This window comes from Bombus pyrosoma, linkage group LG8 (assembly GCF_014825855.1).
Source record: "Bombus pyrosoma isolate SC7728 linkage group LG8, ASM1482585v1, whole genome shotgun sequence".
Classification (NCBI taxonomy): domain Eukaryota; kingdom Metazoa; phylum Arthropoda; class Insecta; order Hymenoptera; family Apidae; genus Bombus; species Bombus pyrosoma.
The window spans coordinates 623,762-644,357 of NC_057777.1; the positions used below are offsets into that span (position 1 = coordinate 623,762).

At 37.2% G+C, this 20,596-nt stretch overlaps 1 protein-coding gene and 1 long non-coding RNA gene across 5 annotated transcripts in view; one reads left to right on the top strand and one right to left on the bottom strand.

Moving 5' to 3' along the window:
• Positions 1-20,596, top strand: part of LOC122570408 (ribosomal protein S6 kinase alpha-5-like) — a 54,600-nt gene that overhangs the window by 7,084 nt on the left and 26,920 nt on the right. For 2 of the 3 annotated variants that reach the window (XM_043732677.1, XM_043732678.1), the window contains one exon: positions 4,650-5,366. The exons of the other annotated variant lie outside the window; for it this stretch is intronic. In XM_043732677.1, coding sequence (XP_043588612.1) covers positions 5,123-5,366 — 244 coding nt within the window. In that variant the 5' untranslated portion in view covers positions 4,650-5,122. The remainder of the gene's footprint in view (positions 1-4,649; positions 5,367-20,596) is intronic. 3 annotated transcript variants of the gene reach the window in all.
• Positions 6,800-10,188, bottom strand: LOC122570419. Of its 2 annotated transcripts, XR_006317811.1 has the most exons (5): positions 9,835-10,188; positions 8,875-9,561; positions 8,602-8,802; positions 7,385-7,472; positions 6,800-7,277 (listed from the first exon to the last, which is right to left on the bottom strand). It is a non-coding gene; the product is annotated as an uncharacterized LOC122570419 (long non-coding RNA). The 2 variants fall into 2 exon arrangements; XR_006317810.1 differs by having other exon boundaries at positions 8,602-9,561.

The following is a 20,596-nucleotide window of genomic DNA, read 5'->3' on the forward strand; positions in this document are numbered from 1 at the left end:
ATTGGCCACGTGTTACTTCAGCTATTAGTTAGTGAATTACGATGCTCACGGATGGCTTTCTATCATTATGTAGAAAATATTTAACACGTTCACGCCGGCGCTGCTATGCGTGTTTCTCGCGGCGGGGGCCACTCTCGTATTCACGTTTATAATAACTTTATATTATCGAATTGTTATGCTTTTACTATCGAACTTTTGTTTCATAAGTTGTGTTTGTAATATCGGGACGAAACAAAATAAATCCTACTTTCTTTTTTTCTTTTTTTAATTAATGTACGTTAAATTTGCATCACTTAAATTTTCAACTGTACGGCAATTTTTCCTAGTTACCAAAGGAACTACGTTTTTGATGGTACGCACCGTTTGATGGAACGTTCAAGCGTGAGTCACCGGTGGTACGCGCCGGCGTGAACGTGCCAATCTGACCTGATAAATCTAATACCTGCTTTGCAATATCTTGGCATTAGGAATGGATTTTGTCTTCCCTACCTGCTTTGCCCAAGTATTTTTATTTATCTTTTTCGGCACGTGCCCGTTGCACAGGATGTGATATTACGCGTAACAAGCCTCGTTTTTAGCAAACAGTGTTATACACAGTATGTGCGAAATTTACTGAAACTTTGCCTCAAAATGTTTGAGACAAACGATTGTTATTACTTGGATGATAATTTCTATTTAAGAAATTTCATTTGACAGAGGAAACTCGGAAAGATTAAATCGCGTTTAGCTAGCGTGTCAAGGTAGAGCAAAAGATAGGGTGACACGTGGATTTCGAGGAACATGTATTTCGTGGTGTGATGTAACCGGCGTCGATGATAAGTGAGATACGACATTTTTTTCTAGTCATTATTTTACTATAGTTTCGCGTTTGAGAATCACTGCTATGGCTCTGAGCTTATTACCATATCCCGAAAAGTATTGTTAACAATCATAGAATACATAATATCGATGATTCGATTGTGAATGTTTATTAATTTATGAGAGATCTAAAGATATGCACGTGTACGATGCAAATATATGAAATATAGCACTCGTTGCAATACCACCGAAGCAAATGCGAAACAAATTTTTGCCTAGGTTCCACCCTTTTAATTTATTCTATAAGATATATCTTATTCTACAAAATGTTGGTAATGCAATAACGATATTGAAAGATATAGTATACGATGAACATTCTTAGAAGAAGAAACTGAATAGCAGTGAAATTAGAGTTTTCACAATTAGTGATTGGAAAAATTTAATTCCAACTCTTATATCGTACTCTAGACTTTCTTGAATCCATTAGCGTAATAAGTAGTTCACTACACGTATGAAATACGGTTTAATAAGACAATGAAACAGCTACGAACGAAATTATGATTAACAGACAGAGTTATTAGGTTCTCGATGGTAGATTGAATCGTGATTTTATACGGTTAAGCAATGTATCCAGCGAGAAATTTCATTTTAATTGTAGCAATGTAATAGCTGTTAATAAAACGGCAATTTAAGTAAATTACGCGGAATCATTATCGGGAAAAGTGAACGATGCTTCGAAGTAGAGTCTGTCATTCTGCTTGTCTCATTAAATCCGGGTTTTGATAGATGAACGTTAGAGTTTTCGTATCGCAGGAAACTGCAGAAATCTTACACACTGTGATAGCACTAATGACCATTAGCATCAATCATCGGAATAAAAAGTTAAAATGTTATTTATTAATATCAGTGGTTCTATATTAAGGAGATTCCGCGGCAATAATTCTAAATATTTACTTTATAATATTGGTACAATCACGTCAGATATTTCTCTTTCTTTCCATATATACGTGAATTTTTGATTTTACCGTTAGGAGTAGTTTTATTGGCGTGTTAAAAGCTTTCATGGCAACGATCCTATACGTTCGTCTCTTTTCTATATATTTTTCGATATTTCATTCTACGTATTTTTCTTTTAATATTCTAGCACCAAATATCGTCGGTGTTATCGTCGATACGATAAATATTTGAAAAATGCGCGAGTAGACATATGTTGCGAGTATGTTTTTCTATTCGGCTAAATAGCTATTTCTTCGTACGTTTGGTATTGTCGCAGGTAGTTCAAATCGGATACTCGGTGCAATCGCTGGGAAAGGAATTTCCCAGATTTGTATTGGCGCGTTTAGTGCCTTGAGGGTAGTTGCTTTCATTTATTCGTTATCCAGTTTTATAACGTAGCATTTTATTGAGCAAAGGAAAGATACTACTTGGAAAGTATTGCCGAAAGTACTACAGAAAATAAACTACCGAAAATTCCAGGTAAAAGCACTTAAATTTCTTAACACGGCAATAAGTCGAATTTTCATTGTGTAGCTGCTAATTTATTATACTGCACCTTTCATTACCCTAACCCTAATAGGTTAATCCTTGGTATATTAAATTTTGAAAACTTTTAATCTTTAACACTCGGGTTCCTTTCCTATTGTAAATCGGTAGTTACGGTACGCTACGGTTCGCCACTTTAACGAACAAGAATTGCTGTTTTCCGATAATTAAATATTTCTTAACATTGGTTCTCCTTAGATTTGATTTTAACTTCACTTTCAAACTTTCAGTTCTTGTACGTCGTACAGATCGTAAATATCTGCGTATCTTAATCAACGTTCTACAATTTGCTGTTCTAACGAATGCTAAAGTATAAATGGATCTAATGCTACCGAACTATCTTCCACGGTTAAATATGTATTTCAAGATTACTTTCTCTTACGCTTGCTTTCAACATGTTGCTACAATTTCACTTCGAAGAAAATCTACTAGTCATTGATCAAGCCATCTTGCTGTTCTTTTTTATATAACAAACCGTTTTTCTCTCTTGCGATCTTAAACGTTCGTTTCGATTCCAATCTCGCCTTCAAACTCTCAATTCGTAACGCGGGACGTGTCGATCGATCGGTCGTGTCTCATCGATTAAACGTACGATTACGATAACGATGACCGTATTACATCCGTGCATCCGGATGTCGAGCGTTCGATTTCTTACCGGGGTATCCGGTCGTATCTGGCTGATACCGAAGGATCTCCGAGAAAACGCTATCGACCAATTCTTACCTTACGTTGAACGGACGACACGTGAAAAACACGATAGGTTGTACGAGTTTCGATGTCGAGCAAATGGAAACTTTCTTCTCCAAACGTATGAATTGTCCGATTTTTTGGCAATGTCGCGTTAACCATACGAGTATGATTAAAACGAGAAAAACGTTTAGGTAAATGGGAACGTCTTACTAGTAAGCTGTGAATATTCGTGCAAATTCTTATTCTTGGAGATTGAGATAAAGAATTGGAATTTGTAGGAAAGGAGGTAGCGATATGCGCTTTGTTTCCGATGTTTTACATATTTTTCCATCTTTGCACATATTCGCATATTGTATAAACATTTGATTATTAGCGAGTATTTTGGAGAAATTTAAATACCGGAAAATACAGAGTATACACGGAAAAGTGTATGAAATATTCGAAATAAAGTACACGTTGTAGTATGTGATATCTGGCTAGTTGTTAGTATTAAATAGAGAAGAAAAATTGAGTGTACTGCTATATAGAAATCGATACCAGGGAAAATTAGATATGTATATTATTAGCATCGAAGAGGGAGAGGATATTAAATGTAAGAATAAAAATTTATCCAATAATTAAAAATCCAACGAATGATAATTTAGCAATTAAAATGAAAATATGAAGTAATTATAGTTTGATATATTTGAGATAATACTTGTTTCCTTTATAGATAGACTCGTGTTCTCGTTCGTGGACAATTGTAATAGAATTAGCAATAATTTTTACAGGATTTAGCTTAGCGCGTTAAGGAAGTACATTTTTATTTTTGCTAATTACGTCGTTTTCGCAATTAAGCAACGATATATCATAATATCGTGCCTCGCACTTCGGCCTTTGGGGGAAACTATTCACCACGAACTTCGGCATATTCGATAAGCGCGAAATCGTAGCGACACTCGGTATGACGCGTTGAAAATAATTTTATCTTAGATAAAGTGCATTATTCGCCGACCTGGTGCAATCTAGTCGCGTGTCTATCTCGACCATCACTCGTGCGTTATATATAGAATTGATCCGAAGATGGATTGTTCCGTTGGAATTCGATTATTCTTGCAAGAGCTTCCTCCGCGAGGAAGAATACCTGAAAGTAAAAAGAAAAGTAGTTGTTCTTTTGTTAAAAATTATTCATCGTACGTGGCATGGTATAAATAAAATTTGTCATTGCAAACTCGTATACTTTTTCATTTAACGTTGTTCTCATAAAAATGGACTCTGATCGTTTCTCCTTAGTGAAAATCCGTAATAAACAAGGAGAAGAAGGCTGCAAGTAAAATTTTTAAATAAAGGAAACAGGGTCCTACTTACCAGAAGACCTTGGTCGTAATTATTCTATTTCTGTATGAAGGAAATAATCCTGTCTACGAGTTTTATTGCAGACGATCCTAGGACGAGGCTCTGAAAATTCGGTCGTTTAAAAATTGTTTGTCTCGATACAATGTAGTAATTTACTTTTATACGTAGGACTTTGAACCCTCATTAAAGCGGTCCATCTTCGGTGTTCTATGGTAGTGATTCATCATCGGTAAATGGTAATCCGCAAATAGGGTTGTGTTAACCGTATTTTATTTACCTCGCAGGTATACCTACGCACAATAGAATCATAGGAAACGATTGAACGAACTGTTTGGGAAGGATTCAGTCTACATCAGACAGCGGAGCGAGCAAGTTGTCGGAGCAGCCTAGTCTCTTCGCATCTAGTAATCGTTGGAACTTTGCTTCCAAGCTTATTAGAAGTACGCGTAAGGAGAAAAGCATTCGAGCTTCTACTCTCGTTCGAGGAAAGAAGAAGGACAAGGATTCAGAGTTTCTTCTGATAGCCTGACAAGGGCGCGTAATATTACGCCGAAGAGAATCTACGATTCAGCTGTAAGAAAATCGTCTTCGAGAAGAAGAATCTGGACAAGAAGAGATCCATCGAAGCGGATCATGCAACGATTTCTTTGCTGACCCGTTCCTGGTCGTGTGTCCTCGCGTTTGCTTTGTGCAGTGACGACGCGAGCAGTACGAGTGAAAAATTGTGCCAAGTTGTGTGGAAAAAGTGTGGAAGGTTATGTCGAAGATTAGTGATCCGTCTACGAACGTCATGAAGAACCCGGAGCACGAAAGCGGCTATTTCGAGGACGGAAGCGACATAGAGATAACCGTCGAGGAGGAGACGATTGACGTCGAGGAGGAGATTGTCGTCGAGGAATACACAGAGACCTGTTACGGGTTCACCAAGGCCGTTCACGAGCTCGACGTCAGTAACTTGGACGAGCCGGTTCCTGACCATCACGAGGACAAACCGAACAAAGGTAAGGCGTGATATTTTCCAAAGAAAAGTATATCCACCATATTTATCGATGGTTTTGTCGATTTAATCTGATGTACGATTGATCGTGTATAAAGAGAATAGAGCAAGGAACGGCAGTCGTTCGTATCGATCGTTATTATATTCTAGAAAAAATTCTCAATGTTGGAATCGAACATTTTTTGAGCGCATCTTTTAACGTAGTTTGACGTAGTTTCGACAAAGTTTAAATGGGATAACGCTGTCGTATTATAGGAACATTTTTTTACATTAGAATTATCGATATTTCATGCGTTTCTTTTAACGTAGTATTATAAAGATAAATGGATATCCCCCCGGATAGAGACGACGAAAGAGATTCGATTTGATTCGAGTTACAATTTCGCGATTATTATCTGAGATAAAAATTTGAATGTTGCTCTATGCTTATAGCGTTTCAAAGCGTAAGAAATATATCTTCAAATTCTGTATCAAATTTTGTCTGATACGGCTAGGTGACTTTATACGGTCAGCGTGGCGTATAACCGTGTTTCCATCTCAACGAACATTTTGTAAACAGTCACGCAGTCGTCGATAATTTGCTTGGTGCGACATTTAGGTAATCCAACTTCTTGTTATTCGAGAAACGTGCACGCAAACTTTCGCTCTCTTTTCTCATCCCCATGGCGGTTCGTTGAATTAAATAAAGCTATAAACGCGTACCCTTGCTTCCATAAACGCATGACCACGGAAGAAATAACGCTACCCAAGAAGCAAGTCTATTCTCGGTTAGAAATGCTAGCAAAACGATCATCGGTCTGTGCTATTCTTATCGTTACGAGTATTATTAACGACTCGCAAAGCCATCTCCAAAATTATCCGCAAACGAATCTCCTAAAGATCGAAAATCGTTCCATCGAAAGGCTCATTTGCGTCCGGGAAAGGCTATCTTTCTTTATTCTGGTAACGATCCTGGTAAATAAACTTAGCGTACGGTGTTCGCATTAGGTAGACCCAATTAGCCACTAGACCGATGGTGTACAGTTAGTGGAGGAATCGATGTACGATGAGGTCATACGATTTGCCAAGCGTTGAAGTCTCTAAGCTTTCAGCGCTTGAAATAGTCATTTCGGAAATGCAAAATAAAATGTTTGTGCATAATGATCGTAAAGCAAGATGGTAGTTAGGAAAAAGCGTAAAATAAGGTGTTTCGTATCATTCAATCACTGTGATTATTTCGCGTTGATTAAACGAATTGAAACGGGACTCGATTATGGTAAATATCTTATTTTGCGTAATCGCGGGAAAAGGTTGTAATTACAGAGAAATGTGGGATAAGATTCTTTCGTGTTCTTGGAAATTATGGTAAACATTTTGCCTTAATTCGTAGCAAAACTACGCTAAAGCATGCTATATTTTTACTTTGGAATAAAATAATACAGCGAACGTTGTAACGCTAGTTTCAATTATTACAAATTGTATGATAGTTGTTTGATCAATTTTTTTCCATTGTCGGGGAAGACGAGACGAGTTCAGGATTGTACGGTGTCAACTATTAATCGTTATGAAGAATAACAAATAGGGATAAAAAGGAGAACGTAACATATCTTAGTAAAAAGAAATCGTGTTATCGAGAAATGTTAATTTACAAATGACATTTGCATCTCGAGATTCAAGAAGACGTTTCTACAAGACGTCTATGTAAGTGGCTATATAAATCAGCGTTACCACTTAATATTTTAATTTACGGCCTCGTTAGATCGTTTTCTCGAACTGTACTTTTAGGTTGCGACGAGTTCCGAGTGTCCCGTTGAACGTGTAGAGCTTCGTTCCAAAGATTGTGTCGCGTTTTCCTGAGCATCATCGTGCTATCTCACGGAGGCAGTGAGTCACGCTGTAAGCGTGTATAACGTCACGTTTAACCCTCTTCTAGTACCTAGAAAGTAAAACGATCACGTGTGGGTACCGTTACGATTTTAAAGCACTCGTAAAAGAGGAATTATCAATGATTCTCGATGATTCATCTTCCAGTCACTCACTTACTCTTTTCCTTCTCTTAATTTTAGACGATGTTTTGTTTACCCACGCAAAATCCGTCTCTTCGTAATAGGAATTTTTCTTCTTTTTTTCTCTGTAACAGTAGGACGGTAAATATTAATTTTCTATTAGCAAAAATACGACAGGCTGAAGATGAAAGAAATTGCCGGATTTGATCGCGGGCCAAACGCTTCTATTATTGCGACTGTTCAAAGACGGAATCCGCTATATCGCGTAACGCTCGTTCCAAGTGCAATCGTACTTGAAATTAGTTGCGACAAAGCTAACTGAGAGCACTCGAAACACTATTATCCGAAATGTTATCCGATCGCGACGACGAAATAAAAAACGACTCGTTGTTATTCGGATCTTTGTAAATCAATTTTCAATCGAACATTCCGCAATTTGCTATCGTGTCGACGCGTATTCGCTCGATCAACTACGTTCGTCTCTCGAATTATAGATCATTATTTCATATGGAACAAATTATAAATTTAATTGCCATAGATTCTGATCGAGCACTGAAACGAGTTAACGATTTAATAGCGCGACAGAGTAAAAGTATAGTTACGCAAGAACGAGTTAAACGACGATCTTTCATGAATTTTAAATGTACGTGAACGTTATATCGAAGATGAATATCTTAAGCTCTCTTAAACTTCTCACGATATTCGAACACCTGTTACAACTCCTCGACACCATGTTCCAAGCATCCTGGAACGTCCGAAGGGCGTAGCAAAAATGCTTTGATACAGTTGCACGCCGTAGACACCTCAAATTACCCCGTAAAGAATATTCCCAGCTAAAACCGGACCTCGAAAAGATACATACCCCTAAGCGAATTCAATACTCCTATTTCGAGCAAGTTGACGAGACATACGTTTAACGTACAGAATTTTCCAGATATCGAGTACCTCGAAGAGTAAATATATGGCGAAGAAACGATACCATGATACCGCAACTGACGTGTACTTTTTCTTGACTAACGCGAGCAAAGATTTCAGAACGTTGGAAGTTTAACTCGTCGATTAAAATGTATTTTCGGCAGAAACTTCGTGGTTATTTTGTATAAATGTTTCGGGTAAAGTTTATTTACGAATTATGTACACGCTAAATCGGCTAGATTTGAAATCATTTGTCGAAAGTAACCTATTTCGGCGCAATAAAGAACCTAAGAATAAACTTTCTTACGGTGAGAAAAGTCAAGACGGTGCCTTTAGTACCTTAGTCGAGTGAACCGATTAGAAGGCGATGGTGCAATTTATCCTGCTTGTCACCCTCTGGTAATTGCAAGCTCGGCAGCAGAGCTCTATTCTTTGAGATATACTCGTATAGCTTGGGATACTCATGGGACCCTGGTTCCAACGCAATAACAATAATTGTGTCTTCAAATTATAGGGTCGCTCGGAACGTTCCTAGCGAAACTTGAGAAAAATTTCAAGCCAGTGTATTTTTATAAAATTTTCATAGAATCGAGTAATCTTTTCAAATATTACGTTTGTCGGTGAATTTTTCCCGCTCGTTGACAAAATGGTTGTCGTTGTTTCGTCATTTAGTAAAAGTTCAATAATCCTCTTGCCACGTAACCGACTATGGTCGTAGTTTGATTATCAATTGGTAGATTACGACGCATCTCCCTCTTGGTCTTCATCGAAATCTCAATATTCTGCTTTACGAACAAATTTTCTCGCCAACCAGAAAAGCTGATATTCGTCGCGAAAGATTCGTCGCTAAAGGCGAAGAGCGAAACGCACAGTGAACTTCTATCCCGACTGCTCGAAGAAATTCGACGGCCGACACTCTTAACCGCATGATGCGGTTTTCCGCCCTATCTCGTCCATGTGTGTACGTTCATCTTCCGTTTTTTCTTTTTCTCCATTCGCCTCCTTCGTGTTTCTTTCTCCTCTGCCATTTCGCCTTCTTTTTCTCGCGGTTTGCACGCGTACACAGTGGACATCGATCCGGCTAACGCGTGACCGACGCACGTACTTGCACACTTTCTCATCCGCATTCTTCTCCGAACGGTTTTGCTCCGGTGAAAGAGACGACGAGAGAGAAGGCGATGCATGCAATTGGGTCCAGCTTGCGGGTCAGTCGCGGCTGCATCGTGTTCTCGAAGGACACCCGTGTGTAGCGACTGACATCCGTACGCGTCGACGACTAGACCGCCGACTTTTATGCAACTGTGACATTAAAGATACAAAAATGCGTTCAAACGTGCGAAGTATACTATCCTTTATAATGCTTAATGGGTGATATTCAATGGGATTTTTATGCAATTATGAGAATTTAAAGATACGGAATATAGTACTCTGTGTGATATCTGATAGATCGTGTTTAATATGATTTTTACGATTTAACGACGATTTAAAAGTGAAATTTAAAAATACAAAATACGCTTAAAGGTACTCTCCGTGATATTTAGTAGGCAACTCAGGTTCCTGTCTAGGTCTTACCTTTTTAATAGTGTCCGCAAGAATACGAGCTTGAATACACGCAAAAACGATTCGATGCCCAAATACTGGAAAGTTAATTACCCATTTTTTTTTTTTATATGCTTTGTAAAACATAAGAAGACGAATTTATCTGTCTGGAAATATTTGTACACCGTACGATCGATGTTTAAAATTTTTCACACCAATAACAAGCATCGTCAAACTGAAACTTGGTTATACCAACATGTTAGCGTTGTTCGCGATCTTTCGAGGCTTCCGCGGCAACGTCGAGGATCGCACTATAGGATGACGTTAGCTCGTCGTCGGTAATTCGTCCGATATCGTTGAATACGAAAGAAAATCGAACTTTTCACATTCCACGATTTAATCTAGTTTGATACGAGCGCGTTTCGTACTAGTTACTTACTTGAAATTGAAATATTCGATTCCGAGAACTTTGAAAGGTGGACACATCATCGTGTAAAGTTCAAAAGATTGTACTTTGGTATTTGATTATAGATTCAAAAAGCAGCCACGATGACACGGGTTTTATTTGCGGTCAGTTGTGAAGCGTTTCGCTTTGGAAGTGTTCCGTTTCTCGCGTAATCGAGGGGCTCCTTCGTTACGTTCTTCGCTATGAATTCTAAGGTTACATTGCTGGAATTAATTTGAGGTTCTCCAGATCCGAGGAAATTTACATCGGGAAAGGAAAAAGGTCGTGGAAACGGAAAACCAAGCTTTCCTCGTTCTTTATTTCATCTCGTGTTAACTTTGGAATGATCGAAGAACGTTTGTTGATTATGACGATAAAAAAAGCTTCGAACTGTTTCGTACAATGTTTCGTTAAAATCTACATAGTTAGGGAACTTTGTCGAAATTCTAGTTTTCTGGTATTAATTGCGTTGAAATTGACGATTATCGCGGCATTCAAAGAACTTTGTTCTTCTTCTATCTACGAAATAAACAAAAACTTTATACGAATACGCTTGTCGGCATCTATATATTTATCACAGACTTATAGTTACCTCTTTTAGAAAATTCCTTAGTTACACTTCGATGAGAAATTTTGTTTCCAATAAAACGGTTGAAATATTTTTTTTATTATTATAACGCAGAAATATTCCTTAATGATTGTCGAGTTGAAACGACATTAAATATTCACCTAATTTTCGAAGGAATTTTACTTCAAAGAAACAAAGTCCGTTCAACGAGTCGGATCGTCAACTGTAAACAAATGCACGTGGCGCCGACAGGGACAAACAGGGACAAACAGGGACAGGTACAAACGCGCAGCATGGCGATAAGACGACTGTCTACGCCGCGAGAGATTTCTGTTTCTTCTATACGTTCTATGAAAGATGAATGGGCAAGGAAAAATAAAGAAAGAACAAAGACAGAGGATCGAAAGAAAAGGCAGAAATTTTACAAGTTGGGCCTACTCGTGTCTGATCGCCAACGCTGTGCAACTTCGACGGATTGTCTTTTAGCGAAACTGGGTCGAAAATATATACAAATAAAACGAATTTCATACGGAGTGCAATGAGAAAGACCTGAGGGGATGGTTTTTACTTATACATATACTTTCGTAATAATAATGACGATAATAATAAATAAAATAATACGAAAGTAAATGTAAATATGCAACAGAGGAACTAATATAAGCACATAACAAATGTAAATAAATCGAGAAAATAAGGAGTAAACAAAGATACAGGCAATATCTCTGGCCTATCTCACGTGCTACAGTACAGGAGACTTCCGTTTACAGCTGATGACTTGGTCGTTGAACGGACTATAAAAATATTAAAATTATTATTTTCACTGTCAAGTAGAATTACTGCCAAGCTCTTGACTTTAAAAGAAAGATAAGTATTATCTGCTTTTGTTTATTCGTTTCAAATAATTGTAAATTATTCTTCAGCGATTATCTTCACAGTGCATTAAAATTATACCACGATTAGAATAAATATTCGAAACGTTCCGAAGAGTCATCAAGATTTCAGGAGAATTGAAAATATTCTATGGGAATTTTATATCTTAGAAAGGTTAAGACCTTAAAAAGTCTAATCTGCTCAAAAATTCTATTAGACTGTTGCATAATGAATACCGTTTTCTCACGTGGTCTTGTTCCAGTTATTTTCAGTTCATCAAACATTCAGCGGCAAATTTTTTCGTTTGTCCATCGTTTGGCGCAAATGGTTCTACTCCACAATAAAGAACGTTCCGCGGTTCGATTTTATTTCGTAAAGCAACAACGTTTCACTATTTTCAAAGCGCAACACAACGGAAGCATCGACTAACAAATAGTTTTCATGGCTTTTATGCCGATGAAAAGAATATATATGTTACGATAGTAGAGATTTCATAACACGATAGACATATTTCTTTTCGATATAAGATACAGTTACCTATTGAAACGTTTTATCTCGAAACGATATTTATTATCACACCTACATACGTATAAAATTATAGTTTTTTTTTTTCTATTGGATTGTGTTTAAAATTACGTATAACATTCGTTACACGGGAAAATATTTCAAGTACAGGTTGTTATTATCTTATCTTTTTTGTTCTGTCCTTCGTATGTTCTCAAACGGAATAGTATTTCCTTTCCTTTTTTTAAAGCAACTAACACACTTCGGAAGTTCATTGGTCTTACTACGTGGGCTGTCCAAGGTCGTTCAAAATCGTTCACCGCGTCTCAAAGTCCATGCTCAACAGTAACGTATTTGTGTTTTATGCGAAGTGTGGCTCATTGAACTTAAAACGGTTGCGCTCTTTTTTAGTGACAAAAAGATAGTTAAAAATACGCGAATGCTATTGTTAAAATGTGATTTATGCCAAGGTCGCGTTAAATAGCATTTCGAAGTTATATTTATTTCTAAAGTGGAATCGCGAGAACCTACCGTTAAAATAGTTAATCACGTAAAAAAAACTCTTAGCCACGATACGGTTGGTGTAATTATATTTGTGGTATTTTAATTAATCATAATACGATAAAACGAACCTTAGTTATATTATTAATTATAACGTATTAATTGCTCCAGTTTCAAAATGTAAGCCGTTCGCGAAACGTAGACCGTGACCTTGAATTATTTCTTTCTTTTTTTCTCTCACTTACGTTTTCTTTGAACGTTTCCCCGATTAAAATCTCGTTAAGAATTAAATCGATCGGCACATCGTCTGCGACGATGTCTACGACATCGTTCCTTGCGAAACGTGGACATCACCAGGTCGATGTAGAGGTTCGCTCATTTTGCCAATCCGCAATCGTCATTGTTTTCTTAATTATTAATAATAATGTTAAAACCTTTCGATCTTGCCGATAATTCAGAAAATAAAACAAAAAAGAGGCAAAGAGATATAGATTTTACGATGGAAAGTATTCTGGGCTAAAAGGATTACATTAAAAAAGAATGTGCTACATTTTTTCTTAAGAAGATACCGTCCTTGACTATCTATAACCTCCCACCACATAGATTAAAAGTATAACACCGACAGTGAACAATTATCGTAAAGAAGAGGACATTCTGTAGGCATTTAAACCGATCGAACGAATGTTTCTACATTAATTTGTGGTAGGTATAATTTATATCGTAAGAAAGAAACGTGGAAGGCAAAAGTTCTTTCGAGCATCTCGTCGATGATATACTTTCAGATTATCTGGCTGGATTTATTCTTCCAAATCTTAACACCAACCATACCGAATCATATTTGACGTTCTATGTTTATCGTTTAGTGCCTCGGACAATAATCTTATTTTAATGCCCGTTTATTTAATATCTTAGATAGTAGTACACGTTTATTTTTATTCTTCTTAAAAGCCATCTACCTTCTAGATCCTAATTCTAGCGAATCTTTGATTTTAAGTACAAACTTCCCTGAAGCAAATCGAACGTTCGTTCGCGCTAGCGAATTAATTCCTTAATTGGACTAAGAACATATTCTGTTCATACCATATTTGTATGAAGCGTTAAGGAAACGAATTTCCTCGTTTGTTTTCCTCGTTCTATTGTTGCAAACAAATACTGCTTTGTCCCACTGCGCGTCTTATATATTATGCATCTTATAAAATCGGAACACGCGTATCGTACGATCGTTAGAAAGGTGGCAAGTGAATTCAGGGAGCATCGAGCATTATTCTCTGGAATCGAGAGTCGAGAGTGATAAATAACTCTCTGCTTTGTTCGGCAAACGTTGCCGGCACAGATGCATTTCCACGGGTCTCGTAATAAATTTATAGATATTTCCGGGTAATGCTGGCTGACAATGCCGCTGTTTTGCGGTGGAAATATATCGGGCCACGGGCTGGAACGTGTTACGTATCGAATGGTCGAGTCTCGAAAGATGAAATAGCGATCGCTAATCTGTCGACTCTGCGTTTTCTACATCTTCTCGTTTCTTCTCTCCTTTTCTTCGTCTATTTTTAATTTTCACGAAATAGACGATGATACTCGTAACGACGATTATTTTATACGTTTCTTTTTCGTCTCTATAAATATCGTAATCGTATTAGTTTTATAAATGTTGTATATCGTCTGGAATTTACTATTTGGTTTGTCAGATACGAAACAAGATATTTTTCGTAATACTTGTATATTTATTTGTTTCTAAGTATCGTTAGGTTTATTATAAGTAGGATATTCGTACAAATTTATATTTTTCTAAATATAAATTCGAGGTATAGCAGAAGGTATTTTGGATAATTTATATACTTTTGTATATTACGTGTATTTTTAAGTCTTCGGTCAGAAATGCATAAAAGTCCACAGTCTCGTTAGAAATCGAGATCTGTCTTATACAGATATTTCCGAAACTAAAGAGCTACGTTCTGAAAGGAAAATGATTCTAAATATCTCCGAATCTATTTGTTGATCAATATTCTTGCTCTTCTCACTGTTTATCGGTAAGACGAAAATCTAACGAATCAACGTCACCAAACTGACGCTACTACGCGATGTTTCGTATATACAAATATATGTAGTACTTTCGTACGATTGGAAAAACTGATAAAAAAATGTCGCGGTGGAAAACAGAGGCGCCTGAAAATATCTTTCGTAGCCACTGTATTAACCGTCTTCCTACGCCCTACAGACCCCGTAATTAAGCTGCGACAATTTCGATGTAAGAACGCCGCGAAAAGAACATGACTTTCGTCAGAAATCACGAAGCAGTCGGCTCTATCCAGATAAAACTGGGTCGCCGAAGCCTCTAAGAGAGATATCGTTCAGCGAGAACTAGGATCTTCATTAAATATATCTGAGAGCTAGACACGGAGTCAGCCTTGATATTCGGTCTCACGCGATCGATACCGTCGAAGTAGAATTTCCTTCCACGGGGATGGAAAAGTATCGAACCGAAAACGGCTTTCGCCGAAGGTTAATCGATGTTACACAACCTCCACGATCAGTCGTTTTCATATACATATGTACTTGCGTTTCCTGCGTCTACCTTTCGTTTTTTTTTTTTTTTTTTTCTTTTTTATACGTACATATTCAATGAAAAGAGCAACGACTAATAATTTACCAAGTATAATTACAACTAGGAGACATGCTGTGACATAATGCTCGCGTGCATTGCTTAACAGGTGTACATGTCCGTCGTTGTGTTTCTCGTACTTTGTTTGAAGTAGACAAAGAGAGAGAGAGAGGGAGAGAGGGAAGAATGAGAAGACGTAAAAATTCTGAGTTGATAAGTTTGCGATATAGGGCTCTTCAAGATCATCTTAAGGTCAGATAAATGTCACTATGACCTGTGCACTTTGTTATTCTATGAAAATTTAAAACATTCTCTCTTTTTTTACATTCCGTCAGACGTTTGGCCGCTATTATAGTTTTTAGGAATGCGTTGTCGAAGATGATGATAATTTCATCGGGTTTTCGGGCTTTTTATGCGACTTTATTAGGCAGGTCGGGAATTAATAGGCGAAAGAGTATAGCTGTGATCTGTGATCTACTTTGATTAGATTATGCTAGGAAAGCTACAGTTAAGAGTATAGTTTCGATTTTATCGTCATTGGTTTCGTTGAAATTCGCAAATTTTTATGCGACTTTAGGTATCCTGCGACGCGTCCTCCGAATATCTATGATAAATTTTCATACTGAAATCTGTTCTAGAGTTACTAATTGCTTCTGCGTTTTATATCTTATTAGTCTCTTCAAGCTTTGTCAGTTGTGAAGAAAAATTGACGTTAGAAAAGTGTTGTAACGTTTCACCAGCATTGCAGGTGGATCGAGTATGCTTGTAAGGATATACCAGCGCGCAGTGTTCGGTATCAATGCTTCCTTTAAATCTACGATGAACTTTAGCTGCAATGCTGGCGCAACGTTGGAATATTTCCAAAAGGACAAGACGGAAGTCTCGGGTAATATTAATCGGTTCAACTCGCTAAGCGTAATATCGATGGTTATGGTCTTTGACTATTTAACTTTTACTTTACTTTAACTCGTTACCGTTATCTTTGAGTTATATACGACCATAATGGCTTATTTAATCTTATAATGCATTCTTCGTGTTTACTTGTATTAAAGATCATTAGTGTTCGGTATTTTGTATTCTATATGCTTATTTGTATTAAGAAACATTAATGTTTGACAAATCTGAAAAGTGTTACAACTTAGAATACTTTGGTCCTTCGTTAGAAAATTACAAAAATAATATCCGACGATTGTTTCTTACGATATATCCTTTTTGTCAATGTTACGTGTTTGGTAAATAATCTTTCTCTCCAAGCTGCCAAGCAATTTCTCGATATATTGATTTTCATTTTTTCGAAAAATATCGATTTCAAAGACAGATTAGAGATAGATAGTTTTATTTTAGCCTGGCAGCCTTGAAATAGGATTTGGATCACGAATTTCGTAAACTTTTCAATATCGCACGTAGCTTGTTACTACAAATATCTACCGTTATTATCAACAACAGTTTGGTTCTCCGCACTTGATCGCAAGAGCATCGATTATTATATTTCAGACTCTTTTGTAAACTTTATGGATTTCTCATTTATTAGTTAGGATCGAATCGGTTGTTCCTCTTTTCGATTATGTTACATCAAAGTGCATCCTTTTCGTCATTAAATAACATGAGAATCAGAAACTCGACCAAATTGTACTCGCGATAGCGTTAGTAAAAAGATTTGTTGCTAACAGTTAACGAGTACGATCGACAATCAGCGCGAAGAAGGATATGGAAAAACTTCCTTGCAATCGATCGTTCTCGGAACTGCGATTCGATTCATCCGCGTGAAACGAACAACAATAAATTCTTTAATGCAACCGATGTTGCGTAATCTGGTTTTTGCGCAAGCGAATCTGCATGAATGTTTACGCGGCGATAGTAAACGACCATCGAGGACGATTGTTACAAACGGTTACACGATTGGTCTTTTTTGTTGTTGTTTCTTTTTTATTCTCTTATATTTGCTTCTCGATTCTTCGCGCGCAAGAATTAATGGCCGATATCGGCGAGCTACTTTACATTTCGCAACTCTTTATGGTTTACGTTATACTCTCCGTTTCGATCATTTTGCCCGTATCGGTTTAGCGACTCGCGACGTGTTTAACAACACGTTATACTCTTTGGTGTATATGTACCTTTGTGTTTTCGCAACTAGCGATGGTATTTACACTGCTGCTCAAATATTTGATGTTAATACTTTGCTGTTATTTCAAAGGGTCGAGGGAAAAAATTAAGAAAGCGAGACAAAATGTCTGTGGAAACGAGTGACACTTGAAATAAATTTGCGCATTATTCGAAATATCGCGGTACTTATTGTTTTTATTAGTATTGTTTATCGCAATTCTCGCCTTTCGGCACAGGATGGGCTCATGGTTTACGTCATGTTCGCTTACCACTGTCTTGCAAACTAATGTTTCCCGTAAAAGACAAGGACAGAAAACGTACTTAATTATAAGCTAAGCGGTTTCGTAAAAAGCGTTCGATAGAAGTCGCGCTTATGGTTGCGGAAAAGGTTGTCGGCGATCACGTTCACCGAACGTGTATTTGAGGAACGTCTGCATATCCGATAAATGCCCATCGAATCCACGGTGGCGTCGTTGTGCGTTGATATTGATTTGTTGCGAATTTATATTTAGACTCGACGCGAACTTGCCTTGGAACGAGTTATTTATCCTTCGGTGTTTTCCTGTTGAGAGCGTGCTCGCTTACGGGGAATTACACGTCGAAAAGCTTCTTTATCATATCGTACCAGTTGTGCCCGTGCCGTTTATTCATCGATGGCTGGCGTTCGGCCTCTGTAAAATATCAGACGTCGCCCGTTCATTCCCAGTCTATAACGTTTTTCACGTTTCTTCCTTTTCTTTTTTTCTTCGGCAAACAGGTCCTGTCGATGCACGATGAAAACGCGATTGTTACTTGCAATTCGAGATGAAAGGTTCGCTGTTTTCCTGAAAGGTGAAATATATATTTCTTCGTTATTTCTTTCAATTATTTGCGTTATCAACGTCGAGAAGGAGAACACGAATAGAAGTACCTCGATTCGTATTAGGAATTCGAGACTGGTAAGATTGTTTTACCGACAGGTAAAATATACATTTTTTTAACTATTTTATTAGATATTTATTTGCGTTATCGTTGTTGGCAAGAATATAAAATATAAAATCACATAGCAGTATTCGAAAGTATATCATACGAGAAATGGATGTGTCTTTGCTGTGCAGTTTGTTTTTAGTGTTATTATATATTGTTATTTTTAGTAATTCTATTATCCTTATTGGAAGATGTTTCACAGTTAGTTAGTTGTAAATATTGTTCGAGATAAGTGTTTTTGTTGCGTAGGACATTGGTGACTCACAATGGATCCCGTTACTATCGGATAATATTTCATAATATTACTGGTACGTACGTTTAGTTAGCGCCACGTGGGTATGAGACCTACTTAAAGAATTTTCGTTTAGATCAGATTTTTATTATTGCAAAATTACAATATCGCAATACCTTTGCGTGCATTATTTACGACTCATGACTTTCGCGTTCAATGATTAAACGCTGTATTCTCATGGACTATTTTACAAACTTTGTTTTGACATTTTTTACTTCATTCATTTGAAAGGAATTCCTTTTTGTCGTCTCCGAATGAACGATACCGCGGTAGCTAACGGATTAAAAAATACTTTGGCGGACTATTTCTATCGTTTCATCAGCACATCTATTCAAATCGAGCATGGTCAAAGCCGAGTCCACGTTCGAAACTCATCGCGATTAATATCGTGGAATTTATATTTTCTTTTTACGATGTCAAAATCTGTTAGCTCTCAAAATACTAGTTGATGAATTGAAAAAACCTACTAGAAACGATCTCTATTTAAAAATCATTACGACCGATATTACGAAACTTGTAGAAATATCTTTCTACGATTTCCAAACGATCACCAAGACTTTTAAAACCATTTCTTCATGACATCTCTATTAACGCCTACGTTCGCAAGTTCACAAGTACTAAAAAATGTCGCGATTGGCACCGTGAAATTTATGCAAATTTCTTCTTCTAATCTCCAAACTGTAACGCTCGACGCCGCCTCCAAAGCCATTTCCGCTGTTTCATCGGCGTATTTGGATCCAACTTGCATCTTCATTATCTCGCTTTAATTAAGCAAAAGAATACATAGGTGGTTGCGTGCGTATGGTGAAACTCCTGTGGGTAACGTCTGGTGGGCACGTGTGGGGGTACACGTGCACGATTTACCTGGCGACGACGAGGCAAACGGAGGAATGCGTATAGCGTGTAACGTAAGGCACAGTACCGTATCAAATAACGGTTGTGCCACGGTAAGCCGACCGTGTACAGACATTTTCGCCGTTTTCACGAAGGGCGTATCGCTATTCGATCCAATTGGAAATTGTTTCGTAAAAGCCTTGTCAGGCGCAGTCCAACGATCGAACAATACGGTGTTTCCGCGATAATTGTTTCCAAAGGGTTAATTGGTCTTTTGCATTTCACGGATCTTTGGCTATGCACAGGGATTCTACATTACGTACGAGTACAATAATATACAAAATGTCCGATTTAACGACTCGTACTTTGCTTAATGCATAGAAGGCCGCGTTTAAGTACGTGAATATTATAAAATTGACTGTGTCGCGTTGTTTGCATCGTTATTTTAAACGCCAATGTCTTCCTTCAAACATCGAGAATCTCTGGCCGAAATAGAAAATTTCACTTTCCTTTGAATCGTTATAATGTAAAATCGTTATCTACTAAACATTTTCCTGGTAATGTGATTCGATCATCTCGATTCGCGTATCGGTAAATACTTGCACGCTTACCATGCGATATCCTTATAGAGTGTAGAATCTTGAAAAATACTCCCGTTTTTGCTTGATTAACACAAATAAATAAACGATACTAAGCGCTGTCATTTTATATCTTTATCTTTGAAATATGGACAATGTGACGTCTTTGTGATATTTGCTATTTGCCTCTTATCACGCATAAATTCAGTTCAATAAAAAAATCAAACGATCGTAATAGCAGTCTTCGCCGATAATCGTACGCAAGTCTGGTCTTAAGCGTGCATTTCATCATTCAGCTAAACAGATGTTTCATTCTTTCAAATTACACTTTGGATGAAATTCTACTTTCGATCGAACTGTATTTTCTATTATTAAAAAGTTCGTCGAGTTTGAAGAAACCATAAAAGAATTATTATTCGTTTGAATTTTATGCTAATCGTTTTGTTGAAACGTTAATGGCTTCTGTGTTTATCGAAACGAAAAAGCGATTAAGAAATAAAAGTTGTGACGGGAATAAAATATGAAAAATGAG